This window comes from Miniopterus schreibersii, assembly GCF_964146895.1.
Source record: "Miniopterus schreibersii genome assembly, chromosome: 1".
Taxonomy (NCBI): domain Eukaryota; kingdom Metazoa; phylum Chordata; class Mammalia; order Chiroptera; family Miniopteridae; genus Miniopterus; species Miniopterus schreibersii.
Genome location: NC_138101.1, coordinates 137,291,552 through 137,312,558, shown reverse-complemented (window position 1 = coordinate 137,312,558; position 21,007 = coordinate 137,291,552). Strand labels below are relative to the sequence as shown.

Below are 21,007 nucleotides of genomic sequence, written 5' to 3'. Positions count from 1 at the left end.
CTTCTACCTCCACCCACCCCCCTTTCCCCTGGTAGTGACCATACTATTGTCTGTGTCTGAGGTGGTTTTTTACCCAGCCCCCCAAACTCCTCCCCTGTCACAGCTGTCAATCTGTTCTCTGTATCTATGAGTCTGTTTCTATTTTGTTTATTTTGTTCATTAGATTCCACATATAAGTGAAATCATACGATATTTGTCTTTCTCTGGCTTATTTCACTTAGCATAATACTCTCTAGGTCCATCCATGCTGACACAAATGGCAAGATTTCATTTTTTATGGTTAATACTTCATTGTATATATGTACCACTTCTTCTTTATCCATTCATCTATTGATGGACTATTAGGTTGTTTCCATCTCTTGGATATTGTAAATAATACTGCAGTGGAATACATATGTCTTTTGAATTAACAAATACCAGCTTTTAATTAAATCTCCCCAGGTGATTCTAATATTCAGCCACAGGTGACAGCCACTGGCCTGTGTTTCCTTCATCTCCATGATCAAAAGTCACGTACTAGCACTGTGTCCGAGGTCTCTCCTGCAAAAGGTGGAAGAAAAAGAAAGGGGAGGGCAAACAGTTTCTTTTCTGAAAGATATGACCCTAAAGCAGATCACTTTATTTTGAAGTTTGTTGGCTAATACTTAGTCACATGGCCACACTTAGCTGCAGGGATGCTGAGAAATATAATCTCTGATTAGTTAGTATGTACCCAGCAAAACTCAGGGATCCTGTTACTAAATTAGAGAAAAGAAAGTAGACCATAGAGGTATTCCTGCAGGGGGATACCTGAGGCCTGCAAGTCAACCATACTTTGTCTGCTTTTGGCTCTGCCACTGGTTTCCTGCAATCCCTGAGCAAGATATTCCCTCCTTTCTATGCCAAATTACATCCAGGCATGCTCCCCTTCTTCGAAGAAAGGGTATAAGGATGAATGGCTCGGAATAGGCAAAAAAAGATAGCTACACACAAACATGAGATTTTCATGTAGTCTGGGCTGTTACCAAAACCATCACTTCAGAGGTAGACAGTTTTATTTATCTGGCCCCCAATTCTCTCAACCTCTGCCCCTATATCTTTCTTAAAAGTTAGTGGCCTCTACCTCACACATGTACAAAAATAATAATTCAAAATGCATCAAAGACCTAATTATAAGACCTAAAACTATAAAACCTGGGAAAGAATGCATAAGCTTAAATTTTTATAACTTCAGCTAGGCAGTGGTTTCTTTAATATGATACTGAAAACAAAAGCAACAAAATAATAAATCAACGAGTTTATCAAAATAAACTTTTTTGCTGTGAAGGGCACCATCAAGAAACTGAAAGAAAAACAACCCACATAATGGGACAAACTATTTGCAAATGGTATATCTGATAAGGGACTTGTATCTAGACTAAAGAACTATCACAACTCAACATTAAGAAGACAAATGGACCAATTTAAAAATGAGCAAAGGATCTAAATAGCCATTTCTCCGAAGAAGATATACAAATGGCCAATAAGCATATGAAAAGATGTTCAGCATCATTAGCCATCAGGAAAATGCAAATCAGAACTACAAAGAGATAACAACACTTTATTCCCAGTAGAATGGCTCTAATCAAAAAAGACTTAATAAGAAGTGTGGGGCAGGATGTGGAGAAATCGGAGCCTTCATACACTGCTGATGAGCATGTAAAATGTCACAGCCACTTTGGAATACAGTTTGGAAACTCCTCAAAAGGTTAAACAGAGAGTTACCATATAACCCCGGAGTTTCACTCCTAGGTATATGCCCAAGAGATATGAAGCACATGTTCATGCAAAAACTTGTACACAAATGTTCAAAGCAGCATTATTCATAATGGCCAAAAGGTAGGAACAACCCAAACATTCAACTGATGGACAGGCTATATCCTTACAATGGAATATGATTTGTCCATAAAAAGGAATGGAGGACTGATACGCACTACAGCATGGATGAACCTTAAGAGCACTATGCTAAGTGAAAGAAGCCAGCCACAACCAACCACATGTTGTATGATCCCATTTATATGAAATGTCCAGAACAGAAAAATCTTGAGAGAGAGGAAGGACGTAGATTTGTGGTTGTGTAGGAGTAGTCATCACAGACTAGGGGAGTGACTTCTGATGGGATTTTGGGGGGAGCTGATGAAAAAGTTCTCAAATTGATTGAGGTGATGATTACACAACTCTGTAAATTTAACTAAAATCCACTAAACCATTGAATTACACACTTTAGATGATGGTATGATATGTGAATTATGTTTCAGTAAAGCTATTATTTTTAAAAAGTAAGTGGGAGTTAAATGCCTGACAATGAGAAAATTATTTTTAAACAGCTTTATTGGGTTATAATTTACATATCATAAAATGTATCCTTTTGAGTGTACAAAGCAGTGAATTTTAATAAATTTACAGAACTGTACGTCACTGCAATTCAGTTTTAAACATTTCCATCACCCCAAAACAATTCCTTATGTCCATTGCAGTTTATGCCAGTTGCCACCCCCAGCCTTAGCCAACCAATGGTCTACTTTCTGTCTCAACTTAATACATTAAATTGATAAACTGAATCACAAAATATATGGTGTTTTGAATTGGGCCTTTTTACTTAGCATTACATTTTTAGGGTTCATCCCAGGTCTGTTATAACCCATAATGGTGCTTTGTTTTTTTGTATTGCTGAAGAATATTCTTCTTGTATGTATACCAGATATAGTTATAGATACACATATACACACATAAATGTATATATGTGTGTATATGTATGATTGTGTGTGTATACAGAAGATATATATATATATATCCCTCTTCCTTCCTCTCTCTGAAGTCAATAAAAACATATATTTTTTAAAAAGTACTTTCTATTTCTATGAATTTATTGTAAGTACCTCATATAAGGGGAATTATACAATATTTGTCTTTTTTGGTCTGGCTTATTTGCTTAACAAAACTGTCTTTAAGGTTCATAGTGTAGCATGTGTCAGAATTCCATTCCTTTTTAAGGTCGACAATTATTATATTGTATATAAACACCACGTTTTGTTTATCCATTCATCCATCAGTGGATATTTGGAGATGTTTAGTTTTAAGAAACTGAAAATTTGTTTTCCAAAGTGACTACACCATTTGACATTCCATTTAGAAATGTATGAAGTTCCATTTTCTCTGCATCCTTGCCTGTGGTTGTTATTGTCTGACTTTTGGTAGTAGTCATTCTAGTGGATATGAAATGGTATGTTATTGTGGTTTTAATTTGCATTTCCAAGGTGGCTAATGATTTTGAACATCTTTTCATGTGCTTATCAGCCATTCATATATCTTCTCTAGTAAAATGCAATCAAGTCTTTCGCCTATTTTTTAGTTGGGTTGTTTGTCTTCACATTGAGGTTTGAGAGTTTTTTTGTATCTTCTGGTTGTTTTTATAGATTTATGATTTGCAAATATTTTCCCCTAGTTTGTGACTTTTCTCCTCATTTTCTTAATGGTATATTTTTAAGCATAAAAGTTTTAATTTTGGTGAAGTCTAATTTAACTTCTGTTTGTTTATGGGTCATGTTTTTGGTGCCATATCTAAAAACTCTTTGCCTAACCCAAAGTCACCAAGATTTTCTTCTATGTTTTTTTCTGAAAGTTTATAATTTTAACTGTTATATTTAGATCTGTGATCCATTTTGAATCATTTTTTTGTATATGGTGTGAGGAAAGGATTTAAATCCACTTTTTGAATGTGGAGTGTGTGGTTACCTGATTGTCCCTGGACAGTTTGCTGAAAATTTGTCCTTTCTACATCAAATTGCCTTAGCAACTTTGTCAAAAGTCACGTGACTGTAAATTTAAGCATTTCTTTCTGGACCCTCAGTTCTATTCCATCTATGTACCTATTATTATGCCAAATTAGCACTATCTTGATTAATGCAGCTTTATAGTAATAAATATTAAAATCAGGAAGAGTGAGTCCTCCGATTTTGTACTTTTCAAAATCATTTTGGCTCTTCTGGGTCCTTTGCGTTCCCATATAAATTTTAGGGTACATTTATCAATTTCTGCAGAAAAGCCTGCTGGGATTTTGATAGATATTGCATTTAATCTATAGATAAGTTTCAGGAGGACTTTTATCATAATAATGAATCTTCCAATCCATAAACATAGCCTGTCTCTCCATTAATTTATTCTTCTTCAGTTTCTTTCAGGAAAATATTATAGTTTTCAGTGTGTATGTTTTATGCGTCTTTTGAGCACTTTATTCCTAAGTATTTTTGATCCCAATACAAATGGAATTGTTTTTTAAATTTCACTTCAGGTTGTTCATTGCTGGCATTCATACATGCTAGTATATGGAAAATGATGTTTTTTAATACCAACCATGTATACTGTCACTTAACGAATTTTTTTTTTTTTTATTCTAATGTTGGTTGGTTTTTTTTTTGGCATGGATACTTTAGAATTCTCTACACACAGGATCACATCATAGGTGAATAGAGATCCTTCCTGCCTGCCTGCCTTCCTGCCTTTCTCTCTTCCTTATGATTATACTGGCTAGAACATCCACTACAATATGGAATAAAAGGGAAAAAAGCAGACATCCTTGTCTTGTTCCTAACCTTAGCAGGAAACATTCAGTCTTTGACCATTAAATATGCTGTTAAATGTGGGGTTTGTGTAGATGCCCTTTATCAGGCCCAGGAAGTTTTCTTCTCTCTAGTTTGTTGAGAGGTTTGTTTGTTTGTTTTAATCTTGAATGAATGTTAGATAATGTCAAATCCTTTTTCTTGACTATCGAGATGATCACGTAGTTTTGTCCTTTATTAATACAGTTCATTACATTAACTGATTGAGAATGGGGCATTGAAATATCTAACTGCTGTTATTGAACTGTCATTTCTCCCTTAATTCTGTCCATTTTTGTTTCACATACTTTGAGTTCTGTTGTTGGGTTCATATATTTATAATAGGTATATTTTCCTGATAAATTGATTCTTCTGTAGTTATAAAGTGTCTCCCTTTTTTCTATGAACATTTTCTGTATTAAAGTATGACTTTTAGAGCCATTCCAAATGTTTTATATGCAGATTATGGTTACTGTTCGGCTGGTATATTTTCTTCAATCCTTTTTACTTTCAACCTGTTTGTGACTTTGAATCTAAAAGTGTGTCTTGTAGATAGCATACATTGGGTTTTTTTAAATGAAGTTGGCAGTCTTTTCCTTTTATTGGTGTGTGTAATCTATTTGTAGATAATGTAGCTATTCAATGATTGGGTGTATGCCTGCTATCTGCTATGTGCGTTTTGTCTCTTGCCCTTTTTGTTCCTCTGTTCCTCCTTGACTGCCTTCTTTTGTAGTAAATATTTTCTAGTGGATCACTTTAATTCCTTTGTTGAGTTTTTAGCTAATTTTTTAGTTGTATTCTGTGTGGTTGCTTTAGGGAGCTCAGTATGTATTTAACTTGAAACAAATTAATATAAGCTTAACAAGTAAAATATAGCAGCATTGCTCCAGTATTGTTCTGTTCTCTCCCTGCTCCTTTGTGATAGTATTGTCATGTATCTCACATGAAGATGTGTTACGAGCCCAGCAGTAGCTTTATAATTATTGTCTTAGGCTTTTTTTTTTTTAATCAGTTACAGGAACAAAAGAGAAATACATATATACTTATACTGTCTTTATTTACCCCCTGAATTACCTTTTCCAGTGCTCTTTATTTCTTCATGTTGATTCTAGTTACTGTCTGATGTCATTTTCCTTCAGCCTGAAGGACTTCCCTCAGTGTTTCTTATGAGGCAAGCCTGCTACCCAGGCGGGTTGGATGACCTGTTAAAGTTCAGGCAGTTTTAAGTCTGTCTGAGGTTTTACTTTCTGCTTGCATGGAGAAGGCTGGTGTTCAGCCAGGGAAGAATAGGTACTGAGGCCCCTCTCTGGTCCTTCCTGAGCATGTGGGTGGCTTGCACACGGCCTGCCCTGATCTAATTTTTTTTCTGTAAAACTGGGGAAGGCAAGGGAACAGCCTCAGGCTGAAACAACCTAGACTCCCCCTGTTCTTACCCTGTTCATATTTTTTTTTACATACATGCTTCTCAATTTGCTATATGCCTTTGGTCAATTTCCAGAGTCCTGGAGGGTGATTTTGGATGATTTTGCCCAGTGTTATCATTATTTTGTGGGAGAGATTTGCTGACCTCCTCCCTCGGCTGTTCTGGAGGTTCTGCCCTCAGTGGGGGCAATTCTTGATTCTCTCGGCCACCGGGTGTTTTAGCAGAAACGAGAGTCATGCAAAATAAACCAGTGTGGCTGGGGTAGGGCTGCAAAAGCCAGAGTACTTGAATTTCACCAAAAGCTGGCAAGTGAGGGATAAAAAGGTAAATTGGAGCTACGTTCTCCCCTCCCATCTCTTCTGAGACACCAACAGGACATGCCGTCTACAAATGGAAACCAGAGGGAGGGGGTGGCCGCCTGGGAGAACAAATCCGAGTTAAAGGAATAGGGAAGGGACAGGAAGGAACAGCGAAGAGGAAAAGGCTGAGGTTTGCTCCTGCTGTCTCATTCTCTGGCCAGTTGCCGGGAGCTGTCCAGCAGGACAGATGGACAGGCAAATGAGGCTGGCGATGAGGGGGCCTCCGAAACCCTGCTGAGGAGGCGATGACCGCCCAGCTGACCTCTGCGCTTAAACTTAGGAGGGAAACAGCACATAAATGTGTCATGGTAATGATGTGGCAGATATTCAGACACCCAAGGTCTTACTTGAGTTTAACAAAAGAAACCCTTGACAAAGAGCGAGAATGTACTGAGGCAGTGGCTGGAGAGAGCCGGGGAAAGGTGGGATAAGGTAGCTGCCGGTTGTCGTTAGTTCTGCACCGAGATGCCCTCTTGTCCCTGTTCCTCAGGCTCCTCCCCGGGGCCCCAGAGTAGAATGTGAGCAGCATCAGGCCACTGGGAGGCCACGTCTGTTTCACCGCTGCCCGGGTGCCAGGCACGCGGCATGTGTTCTGTTTGGAAGGAAGGCATCTGCCTCAGTCCAGGGGAGGGCTGTTGTGCTGATGTTTTCTCAAGAAGCAAGATGAAGCGATCAGCAAGGGAAACCCGCCGAACAAAAAGTTAGACCCAGAAGGCCCCTGGCTAGCACACAGTGTCCCCAGCACAGTGGACCTGTCCCATTTTCCAGATGGAAAATGGAAAGGCGGGAAACCAGGGGGTGCTCAGGCATGATACTGTTAATGACAGTGACCAGCACCTGGGCTTCCCGACCCTGTGTAGTTGCCCTTTAAAGCTAAAAAAAATGCCAAGAAACCTCTCCTCTTTATCTTTTCTTAGTACTTGAAGGAACGCTGCTTACTTAGCGGGCATCAGTGTCTCTAGTAAACTCAAAATGTTAAAGAAAGAGAGAGAAACTCTCTAACTGAACCAGAAACATTAAGGGAAAGGTATTCATCCCTTCACTGAGTCTAGAGTCCAGCAGTCATTTCTATTGGGTTTTGTAATCCCAAACCTTCACCTCACGTCCTCATGACACTCTCTCCCCCACTGTCTTTGCGTCCAGTGCTGTCTCAGATGGTCGTTAGTCAGCTCTTCCTGAGCACCCACCGCGGGCCGGGGACACACACAGGGCCTCTCTGCCCCTGCGCTCCGCTGGCGTTCCGCCTTCATTGTCTGCACCCGGCATTTTTTACACAGATTTGGAATTATTGACACCTTATAACTAGAGTATTTTCCAGGCTTGTTCAGCCTTTGCTTTAGGCCAAGAAAACAATCTTTTCTTCTCACGTGTCCAGATTAATGTAGAACCAGATACACTGTAAATGCAAAGGGAACGCATTAGAAATTGACCCCAGGTAGACCTGCCATTATTTATACATTCAATCAAGTCTCAGTCCCTCGGGGCCAATGATGCAGGTTCCTAGGGGCTGGGTCCATTTCCCTGAATCCTTTCTTATCCTTTCCTCTCAGAAAGACTCACCAGTGTACCCCTCAAGGGGAGGGGAAATGAGGGCTCATTTCACCATTCGTGGAGGTTTGTGATCTCTCTGTGTTGACAAGATTAATTACAAGTCTTTTTGAAAAGTATGACACAGTGTCAGAGACACAGAGACATATTCAGGATTAGGAGGAACACAACAGAGGAGAGGGAGATGGTGGGGTGCACCAAGGAGGGGGGCATTGAGGCAGAGAGGAAGGATGTGGAGAGATGGGGGGATGCTGAGAGAGAGAGGAGGGGGGAGATATAGAGCGAGGGCACACAGAGGAAGTCAGAGGAGAAAGAGACAGGTACGGAGATCGAAGGAGACATCAACAAATGTGGGGGGAGCAGGTGTGTGCTTGCACAGCCATAGAAACTGTAAGAGGAAAACACAGAGAGGATCAAAAAGACACGTGGAGAGAGAGAGAGGGAAGACAGGGATACGGGTGGAGGGGGAGACCAGGGTTGGAAACCCTCCCGGCCTCATGTTTAACCTTTCCAAGAAGAACGTATAATCATGTAAAAGAACTATGGGTCCCCAAGTTTATTCTTTTAAAAGATGTTTTTATGTAAAAAGGAAAAAGCGTGACAGACCTCCAGGGGTCATTTTCCTTTATTTGTGAAGTGGCTTTAAAACTGAATCAGAAGATTCTCTTCTGTTGCTCTGTTAGTTGGCAGGTGTCAGTTTGCCATCTACCTTAGGAGGCGGCGCATTGTGCCCGGTGGGGGGCGCACGGGACGAGGACCTGGTGGCTGCTCGCGAGGGTCCCTGCTGGAGGCCCAGCGCCTGAGCCGTGTCTGTCTTGGGTTTTTCAGTGGAAACAATCGCACAGCTGCCCCCATCACCCTGCCGATAGAAGAGGTCCTGCAGACCTTGCAGGACTTGATCGCCTACTTCCAGCCCCCGGAGGAGGAGATGCAGCATGAAGCCAAGCAGAACAAGCTTCGCTCGCTCAAAAACAGACAGAATCTTTTCAAGGAAGAGGTAAGTCCAAAAATTTAAAAATTGAGATTCTCTTTGTGTCCACAGCTAAGACATCCCTGCGGCTGCAATTAGCTTTGTCTCCACCCATGCACGTGTTTGTGAAAGAGACACTAAGCACAAGAAAGAGAGGAAGCTGGGAAGCACTGGAAGCGGCCCTCCCCTGTCAGGCTGCACCTGACGTACACTGTGTGTACGTGGTAGCAATGTACACTGGCGCATTCAAACCAGGTTATATTTTAAAGTGTCAGTGCACATGTGTATCCAACATCTATTTCTAATAAATCTCAGCTATTAGACCATGGCACTGGCTGTGATTCCTAAATTTTAGGAGATGTCAGAATTATCTAGGAAACCTATTTGAAAAACACAGACGCCTAGTTTCCACATCAGAAATGACTGAGAAGCTGGTCTGAAAGGTACGTCATGCTCGGTCTTAGGTCTACCTTGAGCATCTGAATCACTATGGATGGGGCCTGGATGTGAGGGAAACACTAACTTGGGGCTCAAGGGTTGCTAGTCTGGCTCTATCCCTGGCTGCTTATGACCTTAGACAAGTCACATGCCTTCTCTGAAATTGGGTGTGGTGATTTGGCACTAACAGGCCATGGTCATACTCCTGCAGCATCCTGTGGCCCCTCGTTCCTGGGGATTTCCAAAGTTCATGGCGTGGGATATAGATCCACCCCTGCTCAGTCAGTCTAATGATCTATGCAGACCGGATCTGGGGGCATTATGCCTTATAAGCTACTGGAACTCCATCTCCTTAAGAACAGCTCAGCACAGATGTTTTTACTGGGTGACATAGTATTGTAATTAAATGGAACTATGGTTCAAAATACTCTCTTGGTCTTATTGTCTCTAAACCCCACCTTTTTGAGGGGTGGGGAGGAAGCAAGCATAGTTGTCTTGTGTAGCTGAATAGCATTTCTTGAACTTATTTGAGATTTAAGAGAAAAGTGAGTAGCCTGGTTCTGGGTAAGTCAAAGTTATTTCTTACCAGGCACCGAGCAGGCATTTGTAGGACTCACTTACACTCCCTCTTCCTCAACAGGCCTTGGGTTTAAGTTAAACATGCAGGGCAAACCTGTCAGAGGAGGCTGCTGACTCACTCCCAAAATGCATGCTATTTAGGTCTCCGAGGCATAGAAATGTATATTTTGTTTTTAGGAGGAAAAAAACAAAACCCAAGCTGGCAAGTGAAGGTCTACTTGCATATTAGTATTATTAGCCTTAAGAGCTGCATGGTAATGGAGGGGAAAGAACTGAAGGGGTTCACTTCCTTAATCAGAAATTTTTACTTTTTCCCCCCTCTTGGCTTCACAGGGAATGTTGGCCCTTGTGTTAAATTGCATTGATCGTTTAAATATCTACAACAGCGTAGCACACTTTGCAGGGATCGCAAGGGAAGAGAGTGGCATGGCCTGGAAAGAAATCCTCAACCTCCTGTACAAATTGCTGGGTGAGTACACACACAGCCCTCTCCCTGGGAAGATCCCCAAGGGTGATCTCTATGGGATTTCCACATGACAAACTAAGATTGTCATCTAGCTTCATTCCTTGGGAGCCTTCTGTTAACCATTTGATCCTAACCCAGCCATTGGTTCCGTTAACTAGTAGCTTATTGCCCTTTCCAAACTTAGAGCAAGAAGTCAGCATCAGGTGGAAGCAGATGGTGATCAGTTTTGCCAAAACTGCCGGTGAAACCCTTGGCAGTCACCTAACATTCTCTGAACCTCAGTTCCTCATCTTTAACATGAAGGAGTGAGACTAGGCCAGGTTCACGGTGCCTCCGGTTCTAGACTCCTGACACCTGTGCTTTAGGATGGTCGCTCTCTTAAACTCTGTGTCCTTTCACTGTTTGCTTTTTGGTTAGTCATGATTCCTGCTGCTTTGGCTTGTTTCTTATATTTCATTTTGGTGGGAAGATAAAGGTTAAGGATGTTTTAGCACCCAGCCTTTCTTCTCATAGCTCTGAGTGAGTGATCATGTGCTTCTGTCTGCAGTACCCAGGGCCCCCCAATGCGCCCAGACAGTCAGGCTGTGGGAGGCAGACAGCAGAAAGCAGTATTGGCCTCTGCAAGGAGGTGGCCACCAATAACTGCTCAGACATGGTGACAAGGCAGCATTTTAGGGCAGTGTGTTCCTCATTAGAGGAAGTTCATAGAAAGTTGAGAGCGAGCCAGAGGGGAGCCCAGGGAAATCAGGTTAAACCCATTCTCAATGTCAGGGATCAGGCTGAGGCCCTGGGATCACGGGTGTGGTTGAGCCAGCGGAGCTCCGGGCTTTGGAAAGCTTGATCTGCCACTCACTTTCGAGTTGCCATAGATGGACTTTTTTTTGGTCATGGAATTTTTAAAAATTGTGGTAAGCTATACATAATATACAATTTACAGCTTCAGCAATTTTTAAGTGTACAGTCGAGTGGCACTAAGTAACTTTACATTGTCATGGAACCTTCACCACCCTCCATCTCCAGAATCTTTTCATCTCCCCAAACAGAAAGTATGTACCATTAAACCATAACTCCAATTACTTCTCTACCCGCAGCCCCTGGAAACTACCATTCTACTTTCTGTCTTTAGGGTTTTGATTAGTCTAGTTACCTCCTATATGTGGTGGAATCATGTAATATTTGTCCTTTTGTGGTTGTCTTGTTTTATTAGCCTAATGTCTTCCAGGTTCACCCATGTTGTGGCATGTGTCAGAATTTCCTTCCTTTTTTAAGGCAGAATAATATTCCACTGTATGTATAGACCACATTTTATTTATCCATTCATGTGTGGATGGGCATTTGGGTTGCTGCCACCTTTTGGCTGTTGTGAAAAATGCTATGAACGTGTGTGTGCCAAGTTTGAGTCTCTGCTTTCAGTTCTTTTGGTCTGTACCTAGGAGTGGAATTGCTGGGTCATATGGTATTTCTATATTTACCTTTTTGAGCACCAGACAAACTTTTCCACAGCAGCTGTACTGTTTTATATCCCCACCAGCAATGCCTGAGCCATCCAGCTCATCTGCATCCTTGCCACCATTTGGTGGTGTCACAATTTTTTATTTTAGCTATTCTGATAGGTACGTGGTGATACCTTATTGTGGTTTTAATTTGCAATTCCCTATGGCTGATGATGGTGAACCTCTTTTCATGTGCTTGCTTACCAGCGGTGTATTTTATTTAGTTGAATTTTTTTTTACTGTAGAGTTTTGTAAGTTCCTTACATATTTTGGATACTAGTCCTTTGTCCTATACAGTCATGTGCTGCATAACAACATTTCAGTCAATGATAGGCAGAATATGCAAAGGTGATCCCATAAGATTGTAATGGAACTGAAAAATTCCTATTGCCTTACGATGTCATAGCCATAGTCAGGTCATAGTACAGCCTATTACTCATGTATTGTGGTGATGCTGGTGTAAACAAACCTGTGCTGTCAGTTGTATAAGAGTATGGCACATACAATTGTGTGTGTGTGGTATTTGATCATGATAATTGACTATGTTACTTGTTTATGTATTTACCATATTATACATTTTATTGTTGTTTTAGAGTGTACTCTTTCTACTTATTAAGTAAAAAATTTACTGTAAAACAAACAAGGCAAAAGATCAGGCTGATTGGACTGCCATGGTACTGTGTGGCCTCGTAAAGCCTCTTTCAACTCCAACATTTTGTAATGATACAGCTCAAACTCAGTAATAATTATTACAACAATGATTAATATTTATTGAGCTCTGTGTGCCAAGTAGTGGAATATATTTTTTCAATCCTCAGAGCAACACTCTCAGGTGTAAGTACTACTATTATCCCCTATTTGTTGATGAAGAAACTGATGCTCAGAAACGCACAAAGTCACACATGTTGCAGGTGGTGGAACTATGACTTGAGCCCGGGCAGACTGACTCCCTGAGCTTAAGCTGACCTGAAAAACAGGTTAGGAGCTCAGAACGAATTCTTCCCTCCACTAACTGCAGAGGTACAAAGCAGTGGTCCTGAGGCAGACCTTTCCTTATCTGAATACCTTACAAGCATCTGTAAAACCCCGATCTTTGAAAATCAACAGCATCAAAAGCAAGCGACTTGGGGCCAATCGGTTGACATGGACTTGTTCCAGAATTACATCTGCAATTGGCTTATGGAGGGAAGGTTACTTCTTGGTCTAGACTTGGCAAAAATCTAATCACATCATATACCCTCCCTCCCTTGGCAATGTCATCTATCACTGCTTCTCAAACATGAGCGGCATCAAAATCAGGTGGAGGGCTGGTTAAAACACAGATGCTGGGCCCCATCCCCAGAGTTTTTGATTCGGTAGATCTGGGATAAAGCCAGAGAATTTGCATTTCTTAGTTCTCAGGTGACACTGACATTCTGGCCCAAGAGACCACACTTTGGGGACCGCTGTCCTGTATTGATGTGTTCTATATATTGTAGAGTTTCATATTTAATTATTACTTACCTGGTAGGTTAACCAAGCTGGCCAGCTCATGTTCACTTGGGTGCCTTCTTGTAGCACTGAAAAATAGCAAATCTCTAGCTGGGTTTAAGAAAACATTGAAAGGCATTGAGTTCTTAAGCAAATAACCAAACAGATACTGCTTTTTGCTTAACACCATCTGAAGTGATTTTATTAATTTGTGTGTTTATTGTCTTTCTCCTGCTTCATGAATGCAGGAACTCTGCTGTTGTGTTCCCACTGCTCTATTCCCAGCCACTAGGCAGGTGCCTGGGACACAGCCGATTCTCTGGAAGTATTTGAGTGAAGGCTAGACTTATACTCTTCTAAATATAGAAACAGGATTGTATCAAAGGGCTAGGGGAGGAAGCTCCTCATTCAGTTCCTTTTGGTTGCTAAGTAGCTGGAGTATACTTAACAGCTCCCCAAGTTCTTACGCCCATCCCTGTGCCTTTTAACCAATACATGACCAGACGTGTCCTTGCCTGCAGCTGCCCTCATCCGTGGAAACAGAAACAATTGTGCGCAGTTCTCCAATAACCTTGATTGGCTAATCAGCAAGTTGGACAGACTAGAATCTTCCTCAGGTAAGAACTGACAGGACACCAATGGAGACGGTGGCCTTTTTTTTCTTTTCTTTTCTTTAAAGAAAACAAGGTTGAATCTTTGAACAATTCTGTGTTCCACTGGATTACAAACAATTAAATAATGACTTCAGCAGCAACAAAAGAGCTGAATCTTCCTGGCACAATTCTAAGCCAGTTTCAGCAGTGTCTCTTCGTCTGTTTCATCTTCCACCCTGTGCCTTCATCTGCATCCCCTGGGCCCTTTAACCGCTCCCCACCCAGGGTCCTGATCTCCTCCTCACTGCTGCTTGCACCCTCTCTCTTTCTGGGTTTCTAAATTCTCTCTGGACGTGGTCCTCCTAACAGTTTGGGTTAGAAGCAGGACTGAAAAATGACTGTGGAATAGAGGAAATGATGATCCTCCCACCCCCTGAGTCACCCTCAACATCCTAGCCAGAGCCCTCATGATTCACAGAGAATTTGAGCCAAGAGAGGAGTCATCGTTGGTAAGTGACCAAGTGACCATGCCACGAGGCTCAGCAGTTGGCTTCCTCGGAGATGAGTGAACATGACAGGTGTGGGCCCCTCTCTGGGAAGTGGAAAGGTTTTGATGCTTTTTCCAGTGTCCAGAAGTGACAGGAGCGTGGACAAGACAGGCCAAGGGAAGGCTCTCCCAGGACTGTCCACCTACGCATGTCTTCCGAAGCCTCTCTTTTCTTCAGTGTCTCCTCCCGTCGGCCACACTACATTTCAGGCCAATTTATGAAAACGTTGGGGGGAAAAAACCCACAGAATGAAGAGGAATTTTCTCAATAAGGCCAACTTCTTCCCTTGCACACTCATCATGGTGTTACCCTTGTAAATGCCGAGCTGTTGGGGCACTGGTTAGTTTTTCTTAAGCCTTCGCTTAACACAGAAATCCGTTCATTGTGCCAAGAAAAAAACAGAAAAGACAGATAGTGTATTTTAGTAAGCTTACAATTTATCTGCTATTCCAGGGCATTACAAATAAAAATAATTTCTGGGGTGACTCCTAGATAAACTCTTATTTGAAGAACACTTTAAATGCTGTCTATTCCCCCTCTCCTTTGGCCCCCATCCACCCTGCGCCCCGGCCCCCTAGGCCTTCACCACGTTACTGTTCATGTCCATGGGCTATGCATATCTGCATATATATTCTTTGTCTAAATTACCTGAATGACCTTTAGAATTTATAGTAACCTGGGCATCTGCTTTTCTATTTTTAAGTTAAGTATCATGTGGTTTTATCAAATTAAGAATTCCATTTTACAGCTGCTCTTCTATATTTTGACACAGAAGTATTGTGTCTGTGCCCAGGAAAAGGGAAATGGGGTTGGTGCTGAATAAAATTCACCTGTAATTACAGACTGGTTGGTCCTCAGAGGTCCCTGAAGTCTACAAGAGGTGACTGCAGCTTTCTTCTGGCTGGAAATATTTAATAGATTCAGAGAACTGATGATATCCTGTCCCCTCAGGATGGTCTTTTCATGCCCAGATTTCAAAATTATGGCCAGTTCGGCAGGTTATTTAATGTCCAAATGATTTTTGTGGCACTCACGTAGGTATCCTGGAAGTCTTGCACTGCATCTTGATTGAAAGCCCAGAAGCCTTAAACCTGATTGCAGAGGGTCACATCAAGTCCATCATCTCCCTGCTGGATAAGCATGGGCGGAACCACAAGGTGGGTGGTGATTGACTTTACCTGGCTTTTCCCTTCCTGCCATTTAATAACCATTGTGTGTTATTGAGAGTGTGTTGCCTGCTCTCTTTCTTGGCTTTAATTAAAAAAAACAACAACAACAAAAAAAAAAAACACCTTGGGAAACAGGTTCTGAAAGACCCTTCCTGGCCTAGGAGATACTACAAGACAGACAGTCACACTGGATCTTGGATGGTCTCCCTTCATTTCTACCCAAGCTGTGGGTCTCTCCCTTTGATACAAAACAGCTGTGTGACTTTGGGCCTCAGTTACTTCAACTGTAAAATGGAGACACTTCACTTACTAAGGTGCAGTGTTGTATCAGTTTTCTTTGAGGTCCCTTTAACCTCTATGGTTATGGAATTATATGTCTAAAGACACGGTGACTTTGGGGAAAGTCTATTAAAATAGGTTTCATCCCGACCCTTCAGCATCTGCCCCTCATACATGCAGGTTGCTGCACTGACTAATTAGGCAGGTACTCCAAGGTTGAGGGAGTGTATTTCAAGAGCAGATGGTGTGGCTGGACATGAGAGACAGCAGCTGGGATCCTGCAAGGTGGACAGAACTCAGCTTGATCACTGGCCTTTTTTGCTTGCCATCGTTTGGGGGCACTGCTCATTTGAGACACACCTGAAGGGGTGCAGGAGCATGAGCCTCTGCAGCATTGCTTCGATGATATGTATCATCCTTAGGAAGTAAAAAAGCCATGGCCCTTAGCATCTGTGAAATTGCTTGGCAGAGATTAGAAAGAAATATGTGGAATCTGTAATTGCTTTCCCAAAGGTGGTAAATCAAAAGCAGGCATGAGGCTCCAACTTCAGTCCAGCCTCTCGATGTTCCAACATGTTCCTTTCCATCTGCAGAGTGTAGTGAGAATAATTGATAAGTGCCCGAGTAACACCTGCTGATGTCATTGATAAGTACCTGAGCCATGAGCTACATGCGGATGTCAAGAGGACCCCTTTGACAGGAAAGTGTCATTGTCCCCCTGAAACTGGCCAGTGGGTCCGAGGCTGCCTGTCACTTTTGAGCCAAATTAAGCAGAGACAAAGTTGAATCATGTATATATTTATTTATTCCAATAATGGCGGCAGTTTAGGGAGAGCAGCAGGTCATCCTGTAAATTCTGCTCTCACCTCCCCTACTTGCCAGCTGATTATATAGGGATTAGGAAGAAAACTACATGCAAGGGGAAAGGGGGGAGCAGGGTCTGTGGTCCCTGTGTCTCCTTCCAGGACCTTGAATTCCGATACGGAGGTAGTTATTTTTCAGTGGTGTTAAAACCCCGCTCCTGGGACAGGAGACTGGTCAGCATTCCTGAGGCAAACTCCCAGAGGGGGTCAGGGTCCAGGCACTAAAACCAAATCAAAGCTCGGCCTGTCTTTTGTCTGTTCTCAAAATGCATTTTTTTTTTCAGAGCCATGGACCCATCCAGGCCCCAAGGTGTCTCTTATCTTTTTACAGCTCTGTTTTCCTTCTTGCAGCACATCCTCCAGTTTCCCAGGGTCTGTAGGAAAACCTCTTATCTACAGTTAGTAAGGAGAATAATCATTAAGCAACTGTCATCCTATTCCTATTGCGAGCCCTTCCCTCTGTTACCTGGGGCTTCTTTGTGGTCACACCACATTATGCACTTAATAAAAACCAGTTGTGAGGTCACCTCTTAACCAAAAGCCACACAGCATTTGATGGATGTCACTTGGCAGCAGGTTGATGACTATTCTGCCCACTTTACAGTTGAGAAAACCGAGGCCTAATAAGCCGAGGTTCTGTGCTAGAAATCAATTCCTGGTCTTATATGTTACCCCAGTGCACTAGCAGAGTAGTCTTTGCTCTTCTAGAGCTGAGGCACTGTTTGAGAAATCCTGGAAATGTCAAAGTTGAGGCAACGTGATCTTCTTGGTACATACAGTCTCAAAATGTTCCCTTTTTGTCTTTGGATAGATTTTAGGATGAAGGCTGGCTTGCCGTGAATTTAGTTTCACTTTAGACAGTTTTCAGTTGGATAACTTATATTTCCAAAGAGAAGCCCAATCTCAAATCACCAGGAGGGGGTATTTGCAAAGAACGTGCTGAGTGCTGGCCAGACTGCCCTTGCAACGCTTGATCTTTGCTTGGAAAATGCCAAAGTAATGTTTTCCTATCCAGGCAGCTCTGTTTTCTCCAGTCCTAGTTGTCTCTGCCCCTTCACTTAGTTTTCCATGAAGACAGTGACTGAATAAATACAGAAATTTACAGCCACAAGGCACCTCCCAACTCCTCCCACAACAGCGACAGGAATAATGAGGATGACGGTAGCTAAGATTCATTTTGCATTTGACAAATGCGAGGTACTGTCCTCCATGTTCATGTGCATTTTCCTTAGTCCTAATTATGAGACCATGAAGTAACATTATTAATATTTCCACTTGACAGAGGCAGAAGCAATGCTCGGCTTTGAGGTGTTAAGCAACTTGCCAGAGGCCACAGGGCTAATTAATGACAGATGAGGACCAGCATTTAGGTCTCCCAGCTCCAAGTTTAATATTCCTTCCAGGTTTCTCGAGCTGAAGTCTGTGAGTGTGTTCTTCAGGGCCCACATGCTCTGTGAGAATGTTTCACTTTGTGTTCTTATTTTTATAGTTCTCTAAATACCAAACTGGTTGTATTGAAGAATTCACAAATAGAAGGCATTTTCATATAAGTTCGTGTTTCTCAGACTGAAGTCTGAGGGTCCATGAAAGTGGTCTTCAGAGTCATGACATTTTTCTTTTAAAAACAGTTTGTACAGCTCATGGGTTTGAGAAACCCCTTCCTGTACCATGCCCCCTGCAATCACGTGCTCAGAATGGAGAGTGTCTACAATAGTGGCGATGAATGTACCTCCCTCTCTAAAAGAGTTTTCAGTTCCTGGCTCTGTCCCAGCCGTGGAAAGCATTGCCACTCATCTAAAGCATGATCAGGTTTGAAATAAACAAGTTAGAGGGAAAGAGCACAATCCTTGAAGGGACAAGAGGGGGGTGCACTGCCCACTCCTTATTTTCTGAATCACTCTGCCCCTTGATCCCTCAGCATCTCCTCCCTTCCTACTTTTCAAAATTCTATCTTCCCTTCAAAACTTAGTTCAAATGCTACTTTCTCCCCTAAGCTTTGCCTTGTTCCAGTTGAACATGGTCTCCTCTCCTCAATCCTTACACAACTTGTGCTCTGTTGCATGGCAGTTCCATCCTGCCTTTTATTGTAGTTTTGTTTACACACATATTTCTCTCACAGACACAAAGTTGCTTCACGGCAGGGATCATCTTTGTGATCCCCATAGTGCCAAGCTCATCTGTTGTTCAGGGCAGGCATTTAATACACACTTGTTAAAGGTGTAAGGAATGAGTAAAAGGAATGAATGAGTGGAGCCAGGATCTGCTCCCGCCTCACCTTGAGTGGATGGAAGCTCACAGCTATGCATAGGCCTTGTCTCCGTCGGAGGTCGGTCAGTGGGAGGGCTCCATTCTAGGTGGTCATTCAGAGACACAGGTTCCTTCCATCCAGCAGCTCCCCATTCCCTAGGACAGGGCTTCACGACCTGTGATGTGCTTACAAATCTCCTAGGGGTGGTATTAAAGTGAAGTCTCTGATCTGGTAAGCCTGGGGCAGGAGGAGTGGAGTCCAGGCATCTGTATTTCTGGCAGCTCCTAGGATCACACTTGGAATAAGGAGGTCTTTGGGTTTTACAATCCTTCCTTGGCTTTCAACAACCAGCTGGAAAGATAGAGAGTGCACAGAGGGCTGTGTGGGGTTTTAGGGGCCAGTGCATCACTGTAGGTGAAGTACCCACTTTCCATTGGCCAGAAATCAGTCATAGGACCTCCCCTAACTGAAAGGAAGGCTGGGAAATATGGTCTCAGTGTGCCCAGGATAGGAAGGAAAACGGAGTCTGGTGACTTACTGAGCGGTAACTGCCACAGCAGGTCACACATCCCAGAGGTCGCTGAGATGTTATGTCTCCATCAGAAAGTACAGATGACCTGTCGGCACAGTGTCTGTGTGTCCCCGTGATGCACTGGCCCTCTGTACACTCCTTTCACTTTCAAGAGAACACATTTAAACTTTTCTAGAAAAGGATTTATGTCCCTACTCCTAATTGTACCCAAAGCTACGTCTTCCGAAACACACCCTAAAACAGTGTCAGCCACAATTCTTCATGGCACCATTTATTCGTAGATGAGACCCTATTAGGCTGTGTTCTTTTATGGCGCCCCTTTTCTCTTTGCTGTTCTCTTGTATGTAGATTAAGTTCTGCTTCCCTCAGGCTGTGACAGCTAGGCTCCGGCAGCCGTCACTACGAGGCAAGACTGATGACAATGTGGGATAGGCTGGATGATAAGTATTTAATTTCCTGGCCATCTATGGCTCTTTACTGTGCGAAATTATCCTCTGGATTTCCAGTTTCACAGCCCATACATTTCACAGAGTGGTGATGGTAAGAGTCCATAAAACTGCCGTTGGGGTCCCTTTCTGCTTGTCCCATAAATGTGCTTTGCATTTATCTCAAACAAGATTGACATTCGGAGAGTCAGGTAGAAAAGTGGTTTGTGGGAATTATAAATGCCACCAACAACCTGAAGCCATCCAACCCCCGAAGCATTGAGTCTTCGGTGGCCACTTTGAAAGCCTGAAATGCAGCCCCCGCCCCCTGTCGGAACAGCCTGCCACAGTCCTGGCTGTTACTTGTCACTGCTGTCTACTCCTTACTCCCTGCAGGGGAGGCAGGCAGGGGCAGGACCCGGCCAGCACCGTTAGCTCCGCAGAGGGAACACAGAATCTGAATGAAAGAGGCTGATGCGGGGGAGTCAGGGCGGAGAGAGGCCAGCATGTGGTGGGGGAAGCCAGGGGCTGTTCCCACTCCCAAGGCAGGCGGGAAACAGAAGGAACAGACGCTGGTGGCTAGTCTCTTAGATTCAGGGGCCACCTGTGCTCTTGCAAGTTTGGCATCACTCTAGAGGGCAGAGGCAGAGAGGGTGAAATGCTTCTGAATACAGATTACTAGGAATAAAAGGGTATCTTAATGAGTTTTGATAATATCCCAGTGAGAGACCCACAAACTGGAATCTGAGTGCCTTTTGTGAAGAGCTGCATGAGTGCCCACTGATCTTGGTGCAGAGGGGAGCACGGGCTTCAGCTTGTGGCCGATGAAGGCCGTTCCAGCCCATGCCCCTCCAAGAGGTACCTGGATTTTGTGCCCGGGACACCTCTCCTCACCCCGGTCCTGGCCCTGGAAGGGATATTAACCTAGGCAGTCTGTCCTCAGAGCCCCGACTCTTATCTACTTTAACAATCGGTAACCACAAATGAC

At 42.9% G+C, this 21,007-nt stretch overlaps 1 protein-coding gene across 1 annotated transcript in view; it reads left to right on the top strand.

Annotated features, from left to right (window-relative positions):
• Positions 1 to 21,007, top strand: part of RYR3 (ryanodine receptor 3) — a 472,179-nt gene that overhangs the window by 231,462 nt on the left and 219,710 nt on the right. Inside the window, exons 13-16 of the mRNA XM_081119125.1 lie at positions 8,775 to 8,943; positions 10,267 to 10,402; positions 13,884 to 13,979; positions 15,542 to 15,660. Coding sequence (XP_080975251.1) covers positions 8,775 to 8,943; positions 10,267 to 10,402; positions 13,884 to 13,979; positions 15,542 to 15,660 — 520 coding nt within the window. The remainder of the gene's footprint in view (positions 1 to 8,774; positions 8,944 to 10,266; positions 10,403 to 13,883; positions 13,980 to 15,541; positions 15,661 to 21,007) is intronic.